This window comes from Capricornis sumatraensis, chromosome 1, assembly GCF_032405125.1.
Source record: "Capricornis sumatraensis isolate serow.1 chromosome 1, serow.2, whole genome shotgun sequence".
NCBI lineage: Eukaryota > Metazoa > Chordata > Mammalia > Artiodactyla > Bovidae > Capricornis > Capricornis sumatraensis.
Window position 1 is genome coordinate 164,886,736 of NC_091069.1, and position 19,308 is coordinate 164,906,043.

At 38.7% G+C, this 19,308-nt stretch overlaps 1 protein-coding gene across 2 annotated transcripts in view; it reads right to left on the reverse strand.

Annotated features, from left to right (window-relative positions):
• Window positions 1–353: 353 nt before the first annotated feature.
• The window catches only part of NAA50 (N-alpha-acetyltransferase 50, NatE catalytic subunit), a 31,350-nt gene continuing 12,395 nt past the window's right edge, over window positions 354–19,308 (reverse strand). Inside the window, exons 2-5 of one of the 2 annotated variants that reach the window (XM_068966030.1) lie at window positions 5,076–5,209; window positions 4,540–4,659; window positions 4,170–4,236; window positions 354–3,466 (exon numbers count right to left, since the gene is read on the reverse strand). In XM_068966030.1, coding sequence (XP_068822131.1) covers window positions 3,289–3,466; window positions 4,170–4,236; window positions 4,540–4,659; window positions 5,076–5,209 — 499 coding nt within the window. In that variant the 3' untranslated portion in view covers window positions 354–3,288. Of the gene's footprint in view, window positions 3,467–4,169; window positions 4,237–4,539; window positions 4,660–5,075; window positions 5,213–19,308 lie in introns of both variants that reach the window. The other variant, XM_068966020.1, reaches the window with a different exon arrangement.

Here is a 19,308-nt window from a genome sequence, read left to right on the forward strand (position 1 = left end):
TTCCTGACTCAGAAACTGTGGGTGATGATGCATGTTCATTGTTTTAAGCCACGTTTTTAAAGAAAAAAATCTGAATATAAGTTATCGCCAGTCGATGAACACTGCTAATTAAATCACAGCCTAAAGTGTCTAGTGGTTTTTAACAACTGCATTCAAAATATGGCAGCAGTAAGACAGCCCTTTGGATCTTACTTTTTTCTCTCGTTGGGACTGAACTGTAGATACTGAACAGTGTTTCTATCAAGTTTCAAAAGGTCTGAATTAGGAGGCCTTGATTACATTTGGCCTGTTTTAATTAAAGTTAGATCTTAAAGAAACGTGAAAGTACATAAAACAGTATGGGCAACAGGAAGCAATGACTACATATAGCTGCTGATCTCAGAATTCAACACAATGCATTTACATTTCTTTGACATTTACCAGACATCACAGATTTCTACCAGAACATCACATAAGTTTTATTTTCAGATGTAACAGCAATGTTAAAATCAACAAGTTTAAATCTTAACCGCACCAAGTAAACGTAGCTATTTAAGTATTTTTAAAGTTATTCCCTCCAAAAAACTGAGGGAGCTTTTCTTTTCCATCCCACATTCCACGGTTTCCCAATAGTTAGTTCTATTTTTGGAGGAGTCTGAATTGACAAGTAAACTGCTTTGGGGATATTTCAGAACTTCTTTCCCCAAATGAAAACTAATCTGGACAAATTATATATTGCATAGATTTCTCTGCAGATTCTTTTCTTTAGAACCTAAATGTAATTACCATATGATATAATTTAACCTATTTGCCCCAGAGAAAAGAACTATCTTCCCTAAAAAATACGATGGGTACATTTTGTGATCTTCTAGTTAATAGAATTATTTTACCTCAATGATAATTATCACATTTCAGAATTAAGCAACTCAACATGGGACATTATTTCGGTCTTTACTGACTTCTAGGCACATGAAAGAGTGCCTAGCTTCTACCTCTTCTACATCCTCCTCCTCCATAAACGGATGGAATTATTTCATGTAAGTCTGATGTAGGACAATTCACGTTTTACAGACACAATTTAGGTTAAAGTCAGTGACTAGTGTGGAGAAAGAAACACTGAAATGATAGGGAGCCTATACACTCAATTCAAAATTTAATATTTTTTCCTCCATAAATAATATGTACTTAGTTGTCATGAGGCAGCTATTCGGTTTTCATTAACCACATTTAGGGATACATTCATAGGACTGATTAGATAGTCCAGGTGAAATGGTTATAGAAATAGAGGCAGTGTCATCTCACAAAACTCATTTATATATCAAAATCTATTTTGACATCTGAAGTTTACAAAAAGACTGAATTCTTCAAACTAATCTTGCCTTCTGTAACTCAAGCATTCTTCTCTTGGCAAGAGCAAGCTGAAGCTTATCCATGAAGGTAAAGGTGCTCAATGCTAAACTTTTCTTCTAAGCTTAGATTTGGACTGCTTAAGAAACTGATACCCAAGAAATCAGCAAGGTCTTTCTACATGTTTACTATCTTAAGATTAGAACTCTATGAACTCACTCATCAACTATCTTCCTTTCCTATATTATTCTTGGCACTCAACTAAGACGGTTGAAGTCTATTGTACCTTGCATTTTCACATTCTCAAATAAGAACTTAAGATTATAAGATGTGCATAAACATTGTGTAAAATAATCTTGTCATTCAATGTATTTGAAGAGATGAAACTTGTATGCCAGAATTTACACAAGAGGACAAATGTTATCAACCAACCTTCTTTTTAAAGTCAAATGACAGAAAATTCAAGCTCTGTGCATTGTTTTAAGTCTAATGAAAACATTTCTTAGGCCACTGGTATTGGCAATGTAGAAAATTTTGAATATTGGAGATGGGATTATGGAGGAAAGCCTGAAAATTTTAGAGGTCTTCTATCTTACAGAAAGTTACTGACCAGTCAAAGCCACTCCCTAAGTGCCAGAAAATGATCTGGCATAAACCAGTCCTTTTGGTACAGGAGGTCACAGTGACATTCGTGTTATTAACACTTCTAGACTTCTACTTTTCCCAAGAACAGAAGCAATGAGTTTAATAATTCCCCCTTCCCCAAATCCTTAAACTCAGTATTACAGGCACAGAATGTAAGCAAATCTGGGATGTTCTCCAACAGATAAGCAATAGCACAGCTATGTTATTCTCAAAAATACTGTCTAGATATTCTTTCCTCTAAAATCAAATGCTCAGTGGCCACACTTCTAACAGTCTGCGTTAGCTGACATTAAATGCATTTATTGTGCCACAAATCCATCTAAGCTTCCGTTTAGGTGTTTTTTTGTATGTCCAGGAGACAATACCTACTTCAGGTTTATTTAAGGGCACTGACCTATCAAGGACATCAACTCCGTTTTTAAGGTCTGACCAACTACTGTGGGTTTACTGAAGAAAAACAACAGGAGAAAAAAAGCGGATCACAACAAACCTCTTTAGGTCAGTTAAAGGCCATATCTCTAGCTGGGATATTAAAAAAAAAATTAATCTCACCAGCCCATATGCTAAAAGATAATGCCACTAGTAACAATCAACAGCAGGAAAAACAAACCTGCTAACCACCAGCCCACTCATTAGCAAAAAGCAGTTTAACTCACATACTGAGACCAAAATCTAATACTACCAATTCAAACTGTCCCACCCACCTTCAGCCACCAGCAAGGAAGGAAGAAATAACTGCTTAACAGAACAAAATAAGCTTAGTATTTCTTACAAGGATAACAATGGCCTAAATCCTGAGATAATACTCAGAAGGACAAAAGGTGGAGTGAAGGCAATGTATAGGGATTAGTATCCCACAAAATCTTTAAAAACCCAAAGTACCACAAACACACTAAACTTGTCTAAGAGTTAGAGAACAAGATATTGCTGCTGCTGCTTTTTGTCCTTTGAAATATACAATATTTTGTAGGCTCTGCCCTTCAATGTGAAAGCAGGACATTTGAAAAAAAATGGAAATTTGACACTCAAATTTTTGGGACCCTATATATCTTAACTGTGAAACTAAACTGATCTATACCTTCTCCTTCCTACAATCAAACCACCTCACAAAAATAAGAAAACTAAAACAATCCAAACATGATTAATAAGTCCTTAAAAGTTTAAAACTTTTAGAGGAAAGGGAAGCAAGTTTTGAAAGGAGGAAAAGAAAGAACAAGGAAGGGTGAAAGTTTTAAAAGAAAGGAGGGGTGGGGAATCAATGGGCCTCTCTTTTATTTGGCGACAAGCAAGTGCAAGAAAAGTTCATCTGAAATTTGTTCAGTTGTCTGTCTTTTGCACGTCTGCGTTCTGCCCAGTAGGGACTTTGAGGTTTTTCTGCAGCACATGAGCATCTGCGGGCTCTATCCTCTTATAGTAGTTCTTCTTTGTCTCAATAATCTCAAAGCCAAACTTTCTGTAGAAGTCAATTGCAGACTCATTGCTGATCTGGACATGCCTGAGATGTAAAAGGGTATCAGAAAAAAGAAATGAAGATTTCATCAGCTTTTATGTATCCTCCACAGACAGCTTCAAACTGGCTGAAAATGAGAATAATCTTAATATCTGTATTATAAAAGAATCCATATTAGAAGCTATATCCAATATCCTATGATAAACCATAATGGAAAATATTGAAAAAAAAAAGAATGTAAGTGCGTAACTGAGTCACCATGCTATGAGCAGAGACTGGCACAATACTACTGCAAACCAAGTAAGCTTCAGTGAAAATACAAGAGGCCAAAGTCACCATCTTCGCCTTACTCTTAAGATTCAAGTATAAATCAGCTAAGTACCCTCTGATTTTGATGATTAAACTCTACTACTAAAGAGCGTGTCACTGAAAGCCCTGAACGAAACTCAGAATGACATGATAAAAGTAATATTCATGTTAATCATTTCTTAAATTCTGAAGACTTAATCTTGGCTTCACATATGTGACTTAGGAACTCCCACTCCGAAGTAATAAAGCAAAGTAAGAATGTTTTATCGAAGGTTCCTTATCTATTATTAAAGCAAAACAAACTTCAGAACTATTGTTAATACTTCCATGGTATTTCCAAAAGACAATAAGTGACCAGATTTAAATTTGTCTAGTAAAGATTTCTATTGCCAATTTATTAAATTCTTTAGATATGATCATTAAGTATGACTTTACTTACAGATAGATGTTGTCAAAAGTGCCATCCTTTTCACAGATGTTTAAGACATGATTTAACATTTTAGTTCCTATTAATGAGACAAACAACAAATAAGTAATCTCATAAAAATCAATCTTTAAATTAAACATCTTTTTGAGTCCTAAAGGAATTTGAGGTAAACATCAGGCAGCCTGATTTTCCAAAATTTTGTTCTCTCTACACTACCTACTATGTTTAAAACTTCTAGCAGAAAAGCAATCTTACACCCTTCCAGTAATAAGGAAAACAGAAAAAGAAGAGGTATTAGTGACAAATCGATACAGGGCTTGCAACGGAACTATGTTAATAAGCGTCTGTGAAGAAGAAAACAAAAACCAGAAGTAATTGTTACCAATTCCTAGCCTTCGGTATGGCGCCAGACAGCCTAGTGTCATGATGTAAAGCCGCTTCTGATTCTGTGAATGATCCACCCTACAGCACACTGCACCCACTGCGATATCATTGAAATAGGCTGCCGTAGAAAACAGAGACACAAGATTTAGCAGACACAGTAACATATTTTACTGAATCTTCCCTTGCCTTAGACAGCAGTTAAATTGCTGCTATCAGAATTAATTACATTTTTATTAGCTACTCTTATGTATCAATACCCTCAAAAATATCCTAAACCTTAAGAATTTAAGACCCCTTTTGAGTAAAGCTAAATATGTGAAAACACAGACACAGCCTAAATAAGAAAATATTTAGCATTTCCTTCTAAAATTCAAGTATTTATCTTGATTCGTCTCAGAACCTGGACTGCCCCCACTTCCTCACTTGTAAAACAATGAGATTAAATTAGTTATCTCTTTCCTTTGCTCTAATTAAAACCAAGGTGTCAAGAACATGAATAAACAAATGAAAAGAAGAAGAAAAAGCATATCCTACCAAGTTTTGCTAGTTCGCCAACCTCCAACACATCCTTGTAGAACTTGTCATTGTAGCTGACTGGAAAGATGACCTGGTTTAATCTCTTCAGCTGCTTAATATTGTGTGGTGTCACATCTCCCAGCTCGATCCGGCTACTGGAACAAACCAAATGTACTCAATAAAATATAATAAGCTTAGTTTGTTATGATGGAGATTAAATTAAAGTAAAAGGGTACCAAGGCTTTCTAACATGACTGATAAAGTCGACCGTTTCATACCACCTTCTCTTCCTATGAACATCACCATTTATAAGTAGATTTTGCCTGTCCTTCCACCCGGATTCCAACTCCTAGCTTTCATACAATTGTGCATACGTTTTGAGACAAATGCAATAAACAACAATTACTAAAAAGGCCGGAATAAAAATCCACATAAAGGCCAACATTTTCAGAGAAATTTAAAGATACCTATGACTGATCAAAAAGATTGATGACACCTAATTGGCAAAGGGGTAGCAAGACTTTTACACTCAGCTGGCAGGGATGTAAACAGACACAGCATCTCTGGAAGACAACCTAGCACCACTGAGAGGCCTAAAAAGCACACTTCCTTCGTCAAAGGAACCCCACTGCAGGAATTTATTCTAAGAAAACGCTCAAAACACACAAAAATCATGTGCATTCTGTTCACTTGACACAGGAACCACACATGGGGTGGCAATCAAATGCAGGTTACAGGAACCACCCACTCCCACCACGCGCCTCACCCCCACCCCGTCTCCGCCAGCTCCCACCACACACACACACCTTCAGAAGCACGATCTCTGGAAATGGAACGTGGGAACCTACATTTTGAAAACAAAACCAACCAACCAAAACAAACACCAGCTTGAAAACTACTTATCAAAAACACAAAAACACACAAAAAAACCCTACTTATCAAAAACAGTAGCACTGTTAAGAAACTATACTTAACTGAAACAACTCGTTCCATGGGAAAAGCCTAAAAAGTTTTGGGACTCACAGTAATAAAGTTGTTTTGCCTACAGTGAAAGTCAAAGTCACTCAGTCTTGTCCAACTATTTGAGACCCCATGGACTACACAGTCTATGGAATTTTCCAGGCCAGAATACTGGACTGGGTAGCCATTCCATTCTCCAGGGGATCTTCCCAACCCAGGGATCAAACCCAGGTCTCCCACATTGCAGGCAGATTCTTCACCAGCTGAGCCACAAGGGAAGCCCAAGAATACTGGAATGGGTAGCCTATCCTTTCTCCAGTGGATCTTCCTGAGTCAGGAATTGAACTGGGGTCTGGTCTCCTGCAGTGCAGGTGTATTTTTTACCAACTGAACTATCAGAGAAGCCCAACCTGTCAACAAATGAAATTTTTTAGAAGCTCAAGTCAATCTCACCACCACGAGCTAAACGTTGATCAACAGTGACAAGACAAACCTAAAATTTTAATAGTAGGTGGTAAAAAGATTTACAGAAAACAATGTCAAATCGAACATTGAATTCAAAAATAAACAAAACAATCCCAGACCAACCAAACTAGAAAATGATGGAGGTCCTACTGTTAGGTGATAGTTCCAGATCACAATGACACTGGTCAATAGCAGGAAAATGCAAACAGTGTACCTTAATTAATCATTTACATCATATGCACAGAGGTTTTGAAAGCTCTCTGTTGGAGAAATGACTAAATAAAAAGGTTAATCATTGCACTTTTATAATGACATTAAAAAAGGAAAAGAAAAAAATCTGAGTGTCTACCATTAGAGGACTGGTTAATTAAATACAGCATGATACATTTATACTACTAGCACAGAAAAATATTGATATATTGTTTTCTGGGGGGGAATATATGTATGTATCTTTTCCCAACTTTTGTTAACATATAGAAAAACGTTTGTGGTGAGAATTGTAGCTAATTTTGATAACAATGTTCTCTGAAATATTATAACACAAAGAACCTGATTACAGAGCATTATGCTCATTTGGAACATTAGTCTTGCTAACTCAATTATTTCATTTTTCTCATATCGATTTTTATTGTTCACTATGACTGACCACACTTGTATATCTGGCATGTCTTAAAATGTAAGCACACTGAATTTCTTAGCAACCACACAAAATTTTAAGATACAGACATTCCAGTAAAAAACACAGTCTACTCTTTTTTAAAGCAGGATTCCTTTCATTTAGTTAATTAACACATCCATCAACTTTTTATTTTGGTGAGAACATTTAAGTTCCACTGTTAGCAAACTTAAATTACACTATAGTGTTATCAACTATATTTTAGATTCTCTGACATTATTCATCTTATAGCTGAAAGTTTGTACCCTTTCACCAACCTGGCAACCACTTCCCTACTGTTTCTATGAGCATGACACTTTTCTTTTTTAAAGAGTCCACATGCAAGTGATACTATCCAGTATTTGTCTTTATCTGGCTTATTTCACTTAGCCAAATACTGCTCTTCAGTACTCTACTACAAACTGGGTGCAGTAATTTATTTTAAATATAAGACAGGTTATATTGATTATATTTAGAACATACTAAAAATCAATCCAGGGGAATTTCCTGGTGGCCCAATAGTTAAGACCCCACAGTTTCAGGGGCACAGGTCTGATCCCTGGCTGGGGAATTAACATCCTGCCTGCTGTGCAGAACACCAAAAAACAGTATCTCCATGGCTCTTAAAAGCCAGTCTCTGTATTTTAAGTGACTGCAAATTTACATTATGAACTCTAATAGTAGACAACAATAAAGGAAAACAGAATCCATGAAGTCAAGCTTCTAGACAGTAATTTAGAAGAACTTGAGTTTTAAAGAGTTTAAGAATAATTTCTAGGTAATTACCATGCTGATAGTGACTGCAGCCATGAATTTAAAAGACACTTGCTCCTTGGAAGAAAAACTATGATAAAATTAGACAGTGTATTAAAAAGCAGGGACATTACTTTACCAACAAAGGTCCATATAGTCAAAGCTATGGTTTTTCCAGTAATCACATATGAATGTGAGAGCTGGACTACAAAGAGAACTGAGCACTGAAGAATTGATTCTTTTATTTTTTTTACTAACCACCATTCATTTTTATTAACTGTGTGCTTAGTTGCTCAGTTGTGTCTGAGTCTTTGCGACCCCATAGACTGTAGCCTGCCAGGCTTCTCTGTCCATGGGGATTCTCCAGGCAAAAATACTGGAGTAGGGAGGGAAGTAGGAGGGGGGTTCATGTTTGGGAACACATGTAAGAATTAAAGATTTTAAAATTAAAAAAAAAGTAAATAAATAAAAAAATAAAAGGGATTAAAGAGGCAGGAAAATTAAAAAAAAAAAAAAATACTGGAGTAGGTTGCCATTTCCTTCTCCAGAATTGATGCTTTTAAACTGTGGGGCTGGAGAAGACTCTTGAGAGTCCCTTGGACAGCAAGATCAACCCAGTCAATCCTAAAGGAAATCAGTCCTGAAAATTCATTGGAAGGACTGATGCTGAAGCTCCAATATTTTGGCCACCTGATGGGAAGAACTGACTCATTAGAAAAGACCCTGATGCTGGGAAAGATTGAAGACACAAAAAGGGGACAACAGAGGATGAGATGGTTGGATGGCATCACTGACTCAATGGACAGGAATTTGAGCAAGTTCCAGGAGATGGTGACAGATAGGGAAGCCTGGCGCGCTGCAGTCCGTGGGGCAGCAAAGGGCTGGACACGACTGAGCGACTGAACTGAACCATGCTTCAAGATTATAAATAAATTTTTTAAAAGATAATAACCAGGTACTGTGTGATTTCATATAGAAGAAAAAGGTGGCTGTGGTGCAGTGTGATAGACTGAAACTAAAAAAGGTTACTACTAAAAAAGTTTCCATCAGGGTGGGCAGTCATGACTGAACATAGAACTTTCCTCAGTGGTCCAGTGGTGAAGAATCCACCTGCCAATGCAGGGGGCACAGATTCAATCCCTGGTCCCAGAAGATTCCAATCCCCTGCCGCAACTAAGCCTGGTGCCACAACTCTGGGCCCATGTACCATGAAGCCCAGGCTCTCCAACAAGAGAAGGCACTGCACTGCAACTAGAGATAAGCCCTGGTTCAGTGCAACTAGAAAAAGCCCCTATGCAGCAACAAAGACCCAGTGCAGTAAAGAAATAAATCTTTAAAAAAAGAATAATATAGAATACAATTTAACTTATATGCAGAGTACATCATGAGAAATGCTGGGCTGGAGGAAGCACAAGCTGGAATCAAGAATGCCAAGAGAAATATCAATAACCTCAGATATGCAGATGACACCATGCTTATGGCAGAAAGTGAAGAAATAAAGAGCCTCTTGATGAAACTGAAAGAAGAGAGTGAAAAAGTTGGCTTAAAGCTCAACATCAGAAAACTACAATCATGGCATCTGGTCCCATTACTTCATGGCAAATAGATGGAAACAGTGGAAACAGTGGCTGACTTTGTTTTCCTGGGCTCCAAAATCACTGCAGATGGTGACTGCAGCCATGAAATTAAAAGACGCTTACTCCTTGGAAGGAAAGTTATGACCAACCTAGATAGCATATTCAAAAGCAGAGACATTACTTTGCCAACAAAGGTCTGTCTAGTCAAGGCTATGGTTTTTCCTGTGGTCATGTATGGATGTGAGAGTTGGACTGTGAAGAAGGCTGAGCACCGAAGAATGGATGCTTTTGAACTGTGGTGTTGGAGAAGACTCTTGAGAGTCCCTTGGACTGCAAGGAGATCCAACCAGTCCATCCTAAAGGAGATCAGTCCTGCGTGTTCACTGGAAGGACTGACGCTGAAGCTGAAACTCCACCAATATTTTGGCCACCTCATGCGAAGAGCTGACTCATTGGAAAAGACCCTGATGCTGGGAAAGACTGAGGGCAGGAGAAGGGGACGACAAGAGGATGAGATGATTGGATGGCATCACCAACTCAATGGACATGATTTGGGTGGACTCCAGGAGTTGGTGATGGACAGGAAGCGTGGCGTGCTGTGGTTCATAGGGTCGCAAAGAGTCAGACATGACTGAGAGACTGAACCGAATCATTAGTGAATACACAGCTTAATCTTCCCCTGCCTAATTTAAATCCAGCACCACAGAAATAAGTTAGGTATATACAGTCTTCCAATATTCTTCTCTGCACACACACTAACAAATGTTTAAGAAAGAAATTAATCAAGTCTGATTTTTTAAATTGAAGTATAGTTGATTTACCATGTTGTGCCAATATCTGCTGTACAATAAAATGACTCACATATATACATTCTTTTTAAAATATTCTTTTCCATTATGTTTATCCAAGCAGATAGGATATAGTTACATGCACTATACAATAGGGCTCTGTTGTTTATAATCAATTTTTATCATTACCAGACTGTCAGCATATGGGAGAAACAGAATTTCAAAATGTCTATTAAATGTAATTTTGTCAGCAAAATTCACCTTCAAATACAATTTAACCCTCTTGAACATGATATTCTGATTGAAATGGAACACTTCGATAATCCTGATCACCTAGTTCCAAATTATTCCAAGATGTGGATATTCTAAATATATCAGAGTAGTATCAACTTATAAACTGAGAATGTGTAGTGTCAACAGCATAAACAGACAGAGCTATGTAGAAATGTCAAGTAATTAGAACACCATTTGACTATAAGCAACCAAAAAGGTTTAAAAGTCTGAAAGAATTTGATCCAAAAATAGCTTTAAAAAAATTTTGAAATCGAAGAAAATTAATAGAGCTTTTAAGAATTCCATCTGTGAATCTAAAAATTTCTACAGTTCTTAAGAACATAGTAAGTTACCAATTAAAGCATAAATCAGGTCCATTTTAGTGAATATTTTAGCATCTTTGTGCTAATACCTGGAATGCAAAGGAGTTTACATCTAGTAGAAAATACAGGTATATATACAACAGCATGACAGTAATAGCAAACACATCAGTTCAGTTTCCTTCACTTGGATCCGACTCTGCCACTCCATGCACAACAGCACGCCAGGCCTCCCTGTCCATCACCAACGCCCGGAGCTTGCTCAAACTCGGTTCCACTGAGTTGGTGATATCATCCAACCATCTTATCTTCTGTCGTCCCCTTCTCCCCCTGCCTTCAATCTTTCCCAGCATCAGGGTCTTTTCTAATGAGTCAGTTTTTCCCATCAGGTGCATATGTATATAAATATGAAATACTAGAATGGAAGTGATCCTGGGAAACGTAATGGAGGATGACTAGGAGTTTGTTTTGTGGGAGGGCAAGAACTGCAGAATATACCCCATGTTCAAGGGCAAAGGAGAAGCCCCAGCAAGAGTAGAAGGGGGAAATCGCATTTACAATCAAATCCCGTACCTGGCAGAGACACTCAGAGGGCTCAAACAAAACCTTGGGTATGTGCACCAGGAGACTCCACAGAGACTGAGCCAGACCTGCCTCTGAGGGTTTGAGTGTCTTCTGTGCAGGTATGGGTCAGCAGGGGCCTGCCTCAGGGGCAGGGGCTCTGGGTGCAGCAGACCCGGGTATGGCATAAGCCCTCTTGAAGGAGGTCATCATTCACCCCACTAGAGAGCCGCTAGAACTTAACACAGGACTGTGGAAACACACTCTTGGAGGGCACAAACAGAATCTTGTGTGCACCAGGACCCAGGAGAAAAGAGCAGTGACCCCACAAGAGACTGACCCAGACTTGCCTGTGAGTGTCTGGGAGTCTCCAGCAGAGGCATGGGTCAGCGGTGGCCTGCTGCAGGATGAGGGGCACTGAGTGTGGCAGTGCCAGCAGGTCACCATTATCCACATTACCTCCATCATAGTCTGGCCTCAGGTCAAACAACAGGGAGGGAATAAGGCCTGCCCAACAACAGAAAATTGGACTGAAGATTTACTGGGAATGGCCCCGCCCACCAGAACAAGACCCAGTTACCCCCTCAGTCAGTCTCTCCCATCAGGAAGCTTCTATAAGCCTCTTTATCCATCAAAGGGCAGACAGACTGAAAACCACAATCACAGAAAACTAACCAATCTGATCACATGGACCACAGTCCTGTCTAACTCAGTGAAACTATGAGCCATGCCCTGTAGGGCCACCCAAGACAGACGTGTCATGGTGGAGAGTTCTGACAAAATGTGGTCCACTGGAGAAGGGAATGGCAAACCACTTCAGTAATCTTGCCCTGAGAACCCCATGAACAGTATGAAAAGGCAAAAAGATAGGCCACTGAAAGATGAACTCCCCAGGTCGGTAGATGCCCAATATGCCACTGGAGATCAGTGGAGAAATAATTCCAGAAAGAACAGAGAGACAGAGCCAAAGCAAAAACAACACCCAGTTGTGGATGTGACTGGTGATGGAAGTAAAATCTGATGCTATCAAGATCAATACTGCATAGAAATCAGAAATGTTAGGTCCATGAATCAAGGCAAATTGGAAGTGGTCAAACAGGAGATGGCAAGAGTGAACACAGACATTTTAGGAATCAGTGAACTAAAATAGACTGGAATGGGTGAATGAATTTAACTCAGATGACCACTATATCTACTACTATGGGCAGAGTAGCCATCATAGTCAACAAGAGAGTCTCAAAAGCAGTAATTGGATGCAATCTCAAAAAGGACAGAATGATCTCTCTTCATTTCCAAGGCAAACAATTCAATATCACAGTAATCCAAGTCTATGACCCAACCATTAACGCTGAAGAAGCTGAAGTTGAATGGTTCTGTGAAGACCTATAACACCTTCTAGAACTAACATCCAAAAAAGATGTCCTTTTCATTATAGAGGACTGGAAGCAAAAATAAGGGAGTCAAGAAATACCCAGAGTAATGGGCAAACTTGGCCTTGGAGTACGGAATGAAGCAGGGCAAAGGCTAACAGAGTTTTGCCAAGAAAACACACTGGTCATAGCAAACACCCTCTTCCAACAATACAAGAGAAGATTCTACACATGGACATCACCAGATGATCAATACTGAAATCAGACTGATTATATTCTTTGCAGTCAAAGATGGAGAAGCTCTATACAGTCAGCAAAAACAAGACCGGGAGCTGACTGTGGCTCAGGGCATGAACTCCTTATTGCCAAATTCAGACTTATATTGAAGAAAGTGGGGAAAACCACTAGACCATTCAGGTATGACCTAACTCAAATCTCTTAGGATTATACAGTGGAAGTGACAAATAGATTCAAGGGATTAGATCTGTTAGACAGAGTGCCTGATGACTATGGCCAGAGCTTTGTGACACTGTACAGGAGGCAGGGATAAAGACCATCCCCAAGAAAAAGAAATGCAAAAAGGCAAAATGGTTGTCTGAAGAGGCCTTACAAACAGCTGTGAAAAGAAGAGAAGCGAAAGGCAAAGGAGAAAAGGAAAGATATACCCATTTGAATGCAGAGTTCCAAAGAACAGCAAGGCGATATAAGAAAGCCTTCCTCCGGGATCAATGCAAAGAAATAGAGGAAAACAACAGAATAGGAAACAATAGAATGGGAAAGACTAGAGATCTCTTCAAGAAAATTAGAAACACCAAGGGAACGTTTCATGCAAAATGGGAACAATAAACAACAGAAATGGTATGAACCTAACAGAAGCAAAGATATTAAGAGGTGGCGGCGATAAACAGAGGAACTTGAACAGAAAAGATCTTCATGACCCAGAGAACCACGATGGTGTGTGTGATCACTCACCTAGAGGCAGACATCCTGGAATGCAAAGTCAAGTGAGCCTTAGAAAGCATCACTATGAACAAAGCTAGTGGAGGTGATGGAATTCCAGTTGAGCTATCTCAAATCCTGAAAGATGATGCAGTGAAAGTGCTGCACTCAATATGTCAGCAAATTTGGGAAACTCAGCAGTGGCCACAGGACTGGAAAACATCAGTTTTCGTTCCAGTCTCAAAAAAAGGCAATGCCAAAGAATGTTTAAACTACCACACAATTGCACTCATCTCACACGGTAGCAAAGTAATGCTCAAAATTCTCCAAGACAAGCTTCAACAGTATGTGAACTGTGAATTCCAGATGTTCAAGCTGGATTTAGAATAGGCAGAGGAACCAGAGATTAAATTGCCAACATCCATTGGATCACAGAAAAAGCAGGGGAGTTCCAGAAAAACATCTACTTCTGCTTTGTTGACTATGCCAAAGCCTTTTGACTGTGTGGATCACCACAAACTGTGGAAAATTCTGAAAGAGATGGGCATACCAGACGTCCTGACCTGCCTCCTGAGAAATCTGTATGCAGGTCAAGAAGCAATAGTTAGAACTGGACATGGAACAGACTGGTTCCAAATCAGGAAAGGAGTATGTCAAGGCTGTATATTGTCACCCTGCTTATTGAAATTATATGCAGAGTACATCATAAGAAACGCTGGGTTGGATGAAGCAAAAGCTGGAATCAAGACTGCTGGGAGAAATACCAATATCCTCAGATATGCAGATGATACTACCCTCATGGCAGAAGCATAGAAGAACTAAACAGCCTCTTGATCAAAGTGAAAGAGGAGAGTGGAAAGTTGGCTTAAAACTCAACATTCAGAAAACTAAGATCATGGCATCCGGGCCCATCACTTCATGGCATATAGAAGGGGAAACAATGCTAACAGTGAGAGATTTTATTTTGGGGGCTCCAAAATCACTGCAGATGGTGACTGCAGCCATGAAAGTAAAAGACGCTTACTCCTTAGAAGAAAACTTATGACCAACCTAGACGACATATTAAAAAGCAGAGACCTTACTTTGCCAACAAAGGTCTGTCTACTCAAGGCTACGGTTTTTCCAGTAGTCATGTATGGATGTGAGAGTTGGACTATAAGAAAAGCTGAGCATCAAAGAATTGATGCTTTTCAACTGTGGTTGTGAAGATACTCTTGAAAGTCTCTTAGACATCAAGGAGATCTAATCAATCCATCCTAAAGGAAATCAGTCCTGAATATTCATTGCAAGGACTGATGCTGAAGCTCCAATACTTTGGCCACCTGATGCAAAGAACTGACTCACTGGAAAAGACTCTGATGCTGGGAAAGATTGAAGGCGGGAGGAGAAAGGGATGACAGAGGATGAGATGGCTGGATGGCATCACCGACTCGATGGACATAACTTTAAGCAAGCTCCGGGAGTTGGTGATGGACAGGGAAGCCTGGCGTGCTGCAGTCCACGAGGTCACAAAGAATCAGACACGACTGAGTGACCGAACTGCAGGAGACGGCAGAACACCAACAGAGGAAGCATGTATTCCCCAAAGCACACACAGTTTGCTACAGTAAAACAAAGTATGTTTTTATGTAATAAACATGGAAGCTAGGGTTGAAGAGGAAGCAGAACCAATTTTATAAGGGCCTTGCACATCGAGTCAGTATTCCTCGTGTTCTCTACCTACCTTTTCTTGGTGACTTCAATCCATATATAGTCCTATGAATTTAATGCTGCCAATTCAATTTCTGTCTCTTCCTAGAATTCACTCCTATATGCAAAAGCATCTCTAGTAGACACTTCAAATTAAACATATCCAAAAATAAATATCTGATCTTACCCAGAAAATCTGCTTCACCTGAAATTTGCCCTATCTCAGTTGGTGGTCTTTCCATCCTTTGCTGAAATTTATTCTGTCTCCCCCTTTAAGTCAGTTTAAATGATACATCAGTAAGTCTTACCCTGACACAGCCGTCTCCACCCTTACAATATCTTTGATAGGTTTTATCAATAAGGTTTACTGGCATCAAAGATAGTTTGGAAGTGTTTCGTTTCTTCTTGCTCTTCAATTCTGTCAATGCTTGCTTCTATTTTCAAGTTATGTTATTAACAGCATAAACGTTTGGGACTGTTATAAGTTGGTCAATCAAGCCTTTTATCATTTGGAAACGTCCACCTTTCTGATGTAATATTCCTCATCTTACAGTCTACTTCGTTTATCGATATAGACACACAGCCTTCTTCTCATCAATGTTGCATAATGTACTTTCTATCACTCTTTACTTTGAACTTCTGTGTTCCTTAAGTGTATCTTCTTGTGAACAGCAAATGCCTAGGTCTTGTGTCTTTAATCTGATAATGAGAGCATTCAGCCTGTTCAGATTTAATGAGTATTGTTGTAGTCTATTCAAGTCTATCACTTTGCAGTTTTCTAATCTATATCAACTATTAGTTGTTCGCTTACTTTTCCAGGCTTTTTGAGGATAAATTTGCTTTCTTAGGAAAAAAAATATATTCCTTAGATTAAAAAAAAAAGTTCACATAAAAACTTCTTTTAATTCTTTTTCCTTTGGTTACATCGCACAGCTTACAGGATCTTAGTTCCCCAACCAGAGATCGAACCTGGGCCCACAGGAGTGAAAGCACCAAGCTCTAACCACTAGGAAGCCAAGGAATTCCCTATATAAAATTAATTTTAGGCATAAGGTTCTAAGTTTTGAAAAATACGTAGTCACCGAACTACCACTTGATTAGCAAGAAACAGAATGATTCTATCACCCCAAAAGTCTCCACATGACCTTTCGCAGTTTCACTCTACCACCACTCCCAGGAAGCCATTTACCTGTTTTGTTCCCCATAGGTTTGCCTTTTCAAGAGTTACCACATAAACAGAATCACAATACACAGTCATTTGCATGGCTTCTTTCGTTCAGCATAATGCCTTTGAGATTCACACTATTATCATCAACAGTTCATTCCTATACAGATGCAGTATGAGTTTATACTTTTATAGAAGAGCATTTCGGTGTTTCTAGTTTTGGGAGATTATAAAGTTGGCTACAATTTCTGTTCAGATTCTTGTGTGAATATAAGTTTTTCTTTCTCCTAAATACATAGGAGAGGGGGTGCTGGCTCATTAGCTAAGTATACAAGAGTTTCAGGTGTTCTGCATCCAAATTAGCATTTGGCACTATGAACTTTTAAAATTTATCCCTTTCTAATACATTCGTAGTGATATTTCATTGTGGTTCTAATTTGCATATCCCTAAATGTTGAACATCTTCTCATGCACTTCTTTGCCACTCATGTATCTTCTATGGTAAAGGAGATGTTGCAATCTATTACTGTTAAAAAACTGGGTTTGAAATATTGAGACTTAAGTTACTATGAATACATGTCCTTTCCAAGTTATGTGTGTTGCAGAAGATTTATCCCAGCTGTGGCTTTTTTCATTTTCTTAGCAGTGTTTTTCACACAGCAGAAATTGTACATTTGGAAGAACTTCTGGGGATCATACTTTTCAGGGTCATATCTAACAAATCTTTGTCTGACCCAAGGTCATTAAGATTTAGATCTTTGTTTTCTTCTAGAAGTTTTATTGCATTTACGTGTATGAACCCAATCCCTGTACACTGTTCTTGTTTTTCTCTTAAACAGCCTTCTTGAAGTATCATTTACATAGTATAAAATTCACCTACTTTAAGTGTATAATTCAAGGGTTTTAATTTTTAATATAGAGTTGTGATCTTAACAATATTGAGTCTTCCTGCCCATGCACAAGGTGTATGTCTCCATTTACTGACCTTTTTTCACGCTTGTCAGCAATGTTTAGTAGTTTTCAGTGTGCAGGTTTTTTACATTTTTGGTCAGATTTGTCCCTAAGTATTTCACTTTTTTGATGCTTCTGTAAATGCTTTTTTAAAAAAAATTAATTTTGGCCACACAGTGTCTTCACACAGTGTCTTAGTTGTAGTGGGGGGAAACTATGACCTTCGCTGCAGCATTCGGGATCTAGTTCCCTAACCAGGGGTCAAACCCAGGCCCCTTTCATTAGGAGCGCAGGGTCTTAAGCACTGAATCAACAGGGAATCCCAATGGTATTTTATTTTAATGTCAATTTTCAATAGTTTGTTGCTTGGTATATGGAAACACAATTTCCTGTTGTAAGGATGCCAAGTATCTTAAATACTCAATGTATAATAAAAAAGTCTAACAAAAAAACTACTTATATGGAGTTGTTAAACCATCCTCTCAATTTAGCTTTAGAGCAAGAGCACTCATGTCATACCCCTCAAATCTCTCGTGCATAGCGAGATAAATCCCCTTACCTACTCCAAGGCAGCCACTAAATTCACCTTCTTTCTCAAGACTTACCATTTCTGAACATTTCATATAACGTGATCTTTTGAACTAGACTTCTTTCACACAGCATGTTTCTGAGGTTCAACTATTATTCCAATTTGTCAGTAGCTAAATAGTATTTCATTGTATGAATATATCACATTTTGTTTATCCATTTACCACTTGGGATTTTAACCGTATTTACTTCATGGCTATTATAAACAATGCTGCTATGAATACTGCATACAAATCTGTATGCAGACATATACTTCATCTTTTTTCTGGTTGATACTTAGAAGTGGGGCTGCTGGGTCATATGGCAAATATGTTTTACTTTTTAAAGAAACTGCCTGTAGTAGGCAGAATGATGACACCCAGAGGCTGTCTAATCCCAGGAACCTTTAATATGTCATCTTATATGAAAAATGAACTTTGCAGATGTAAGAACCTGAGATAGTAAAATTAACCAGGACTATCTGGTTGGGCCCTCTGTAATCACACAGATTCTTGGGAATCACAGAAGATGCAACAACAGAGACAAGAGAGATTTAAAGATGCTATGCTGCTGGCTTTGAAGATGAACCATGAACCAAGGCATACAAGCAGTCTATAAGTTGAAAAGGCAAGAAAACATTACCTTAGGCCTTTGGAAGAAACACAGATCTATTGTATTAGTTTCTTAGAACTGCACAAACTCAGTGGCTTAAAACAATAGAAATGTACTCTCTCAAAGTTCTGGATGCCAGAAGTCCAAAATCAGAGTGTCAGTAGGGCCATGCCCTCTAAGCTCTGGAGCAGAATCTTTCCTCACCTTTGCCAGCTTCTGGTGGCCTCAGATGTTTCTAATGTCTGTCTCTATCTTTACATGATCTTCTCTGTGTATGTAGACTCTCTTCTTAAGAGGACATCAGGGCCCACCCTAACTGAGTATGACCTCATCTCAATTACATTTGCAAAGACCCTATTTCTAAATAAGGTCACATCCTGAAGTCCCAGGTAGACAGGAGTCATTATACCTACCAACACCTTGATATTAACACTGCTGCTGCTAAGTTTCTTCAGTCGTGTCCGACTGTGTGTGACCCCATAGATGGCAGCCCACCAGGCTCCCCCATCCCTGGGATTCTCCAGGCAAGAACACTGGAGTGGGTTGCCATTTCCTTCTCCAATGCATGAAAGTGAAAAGTGAAAGTGAAGTTGCTCAGTCGTGTCC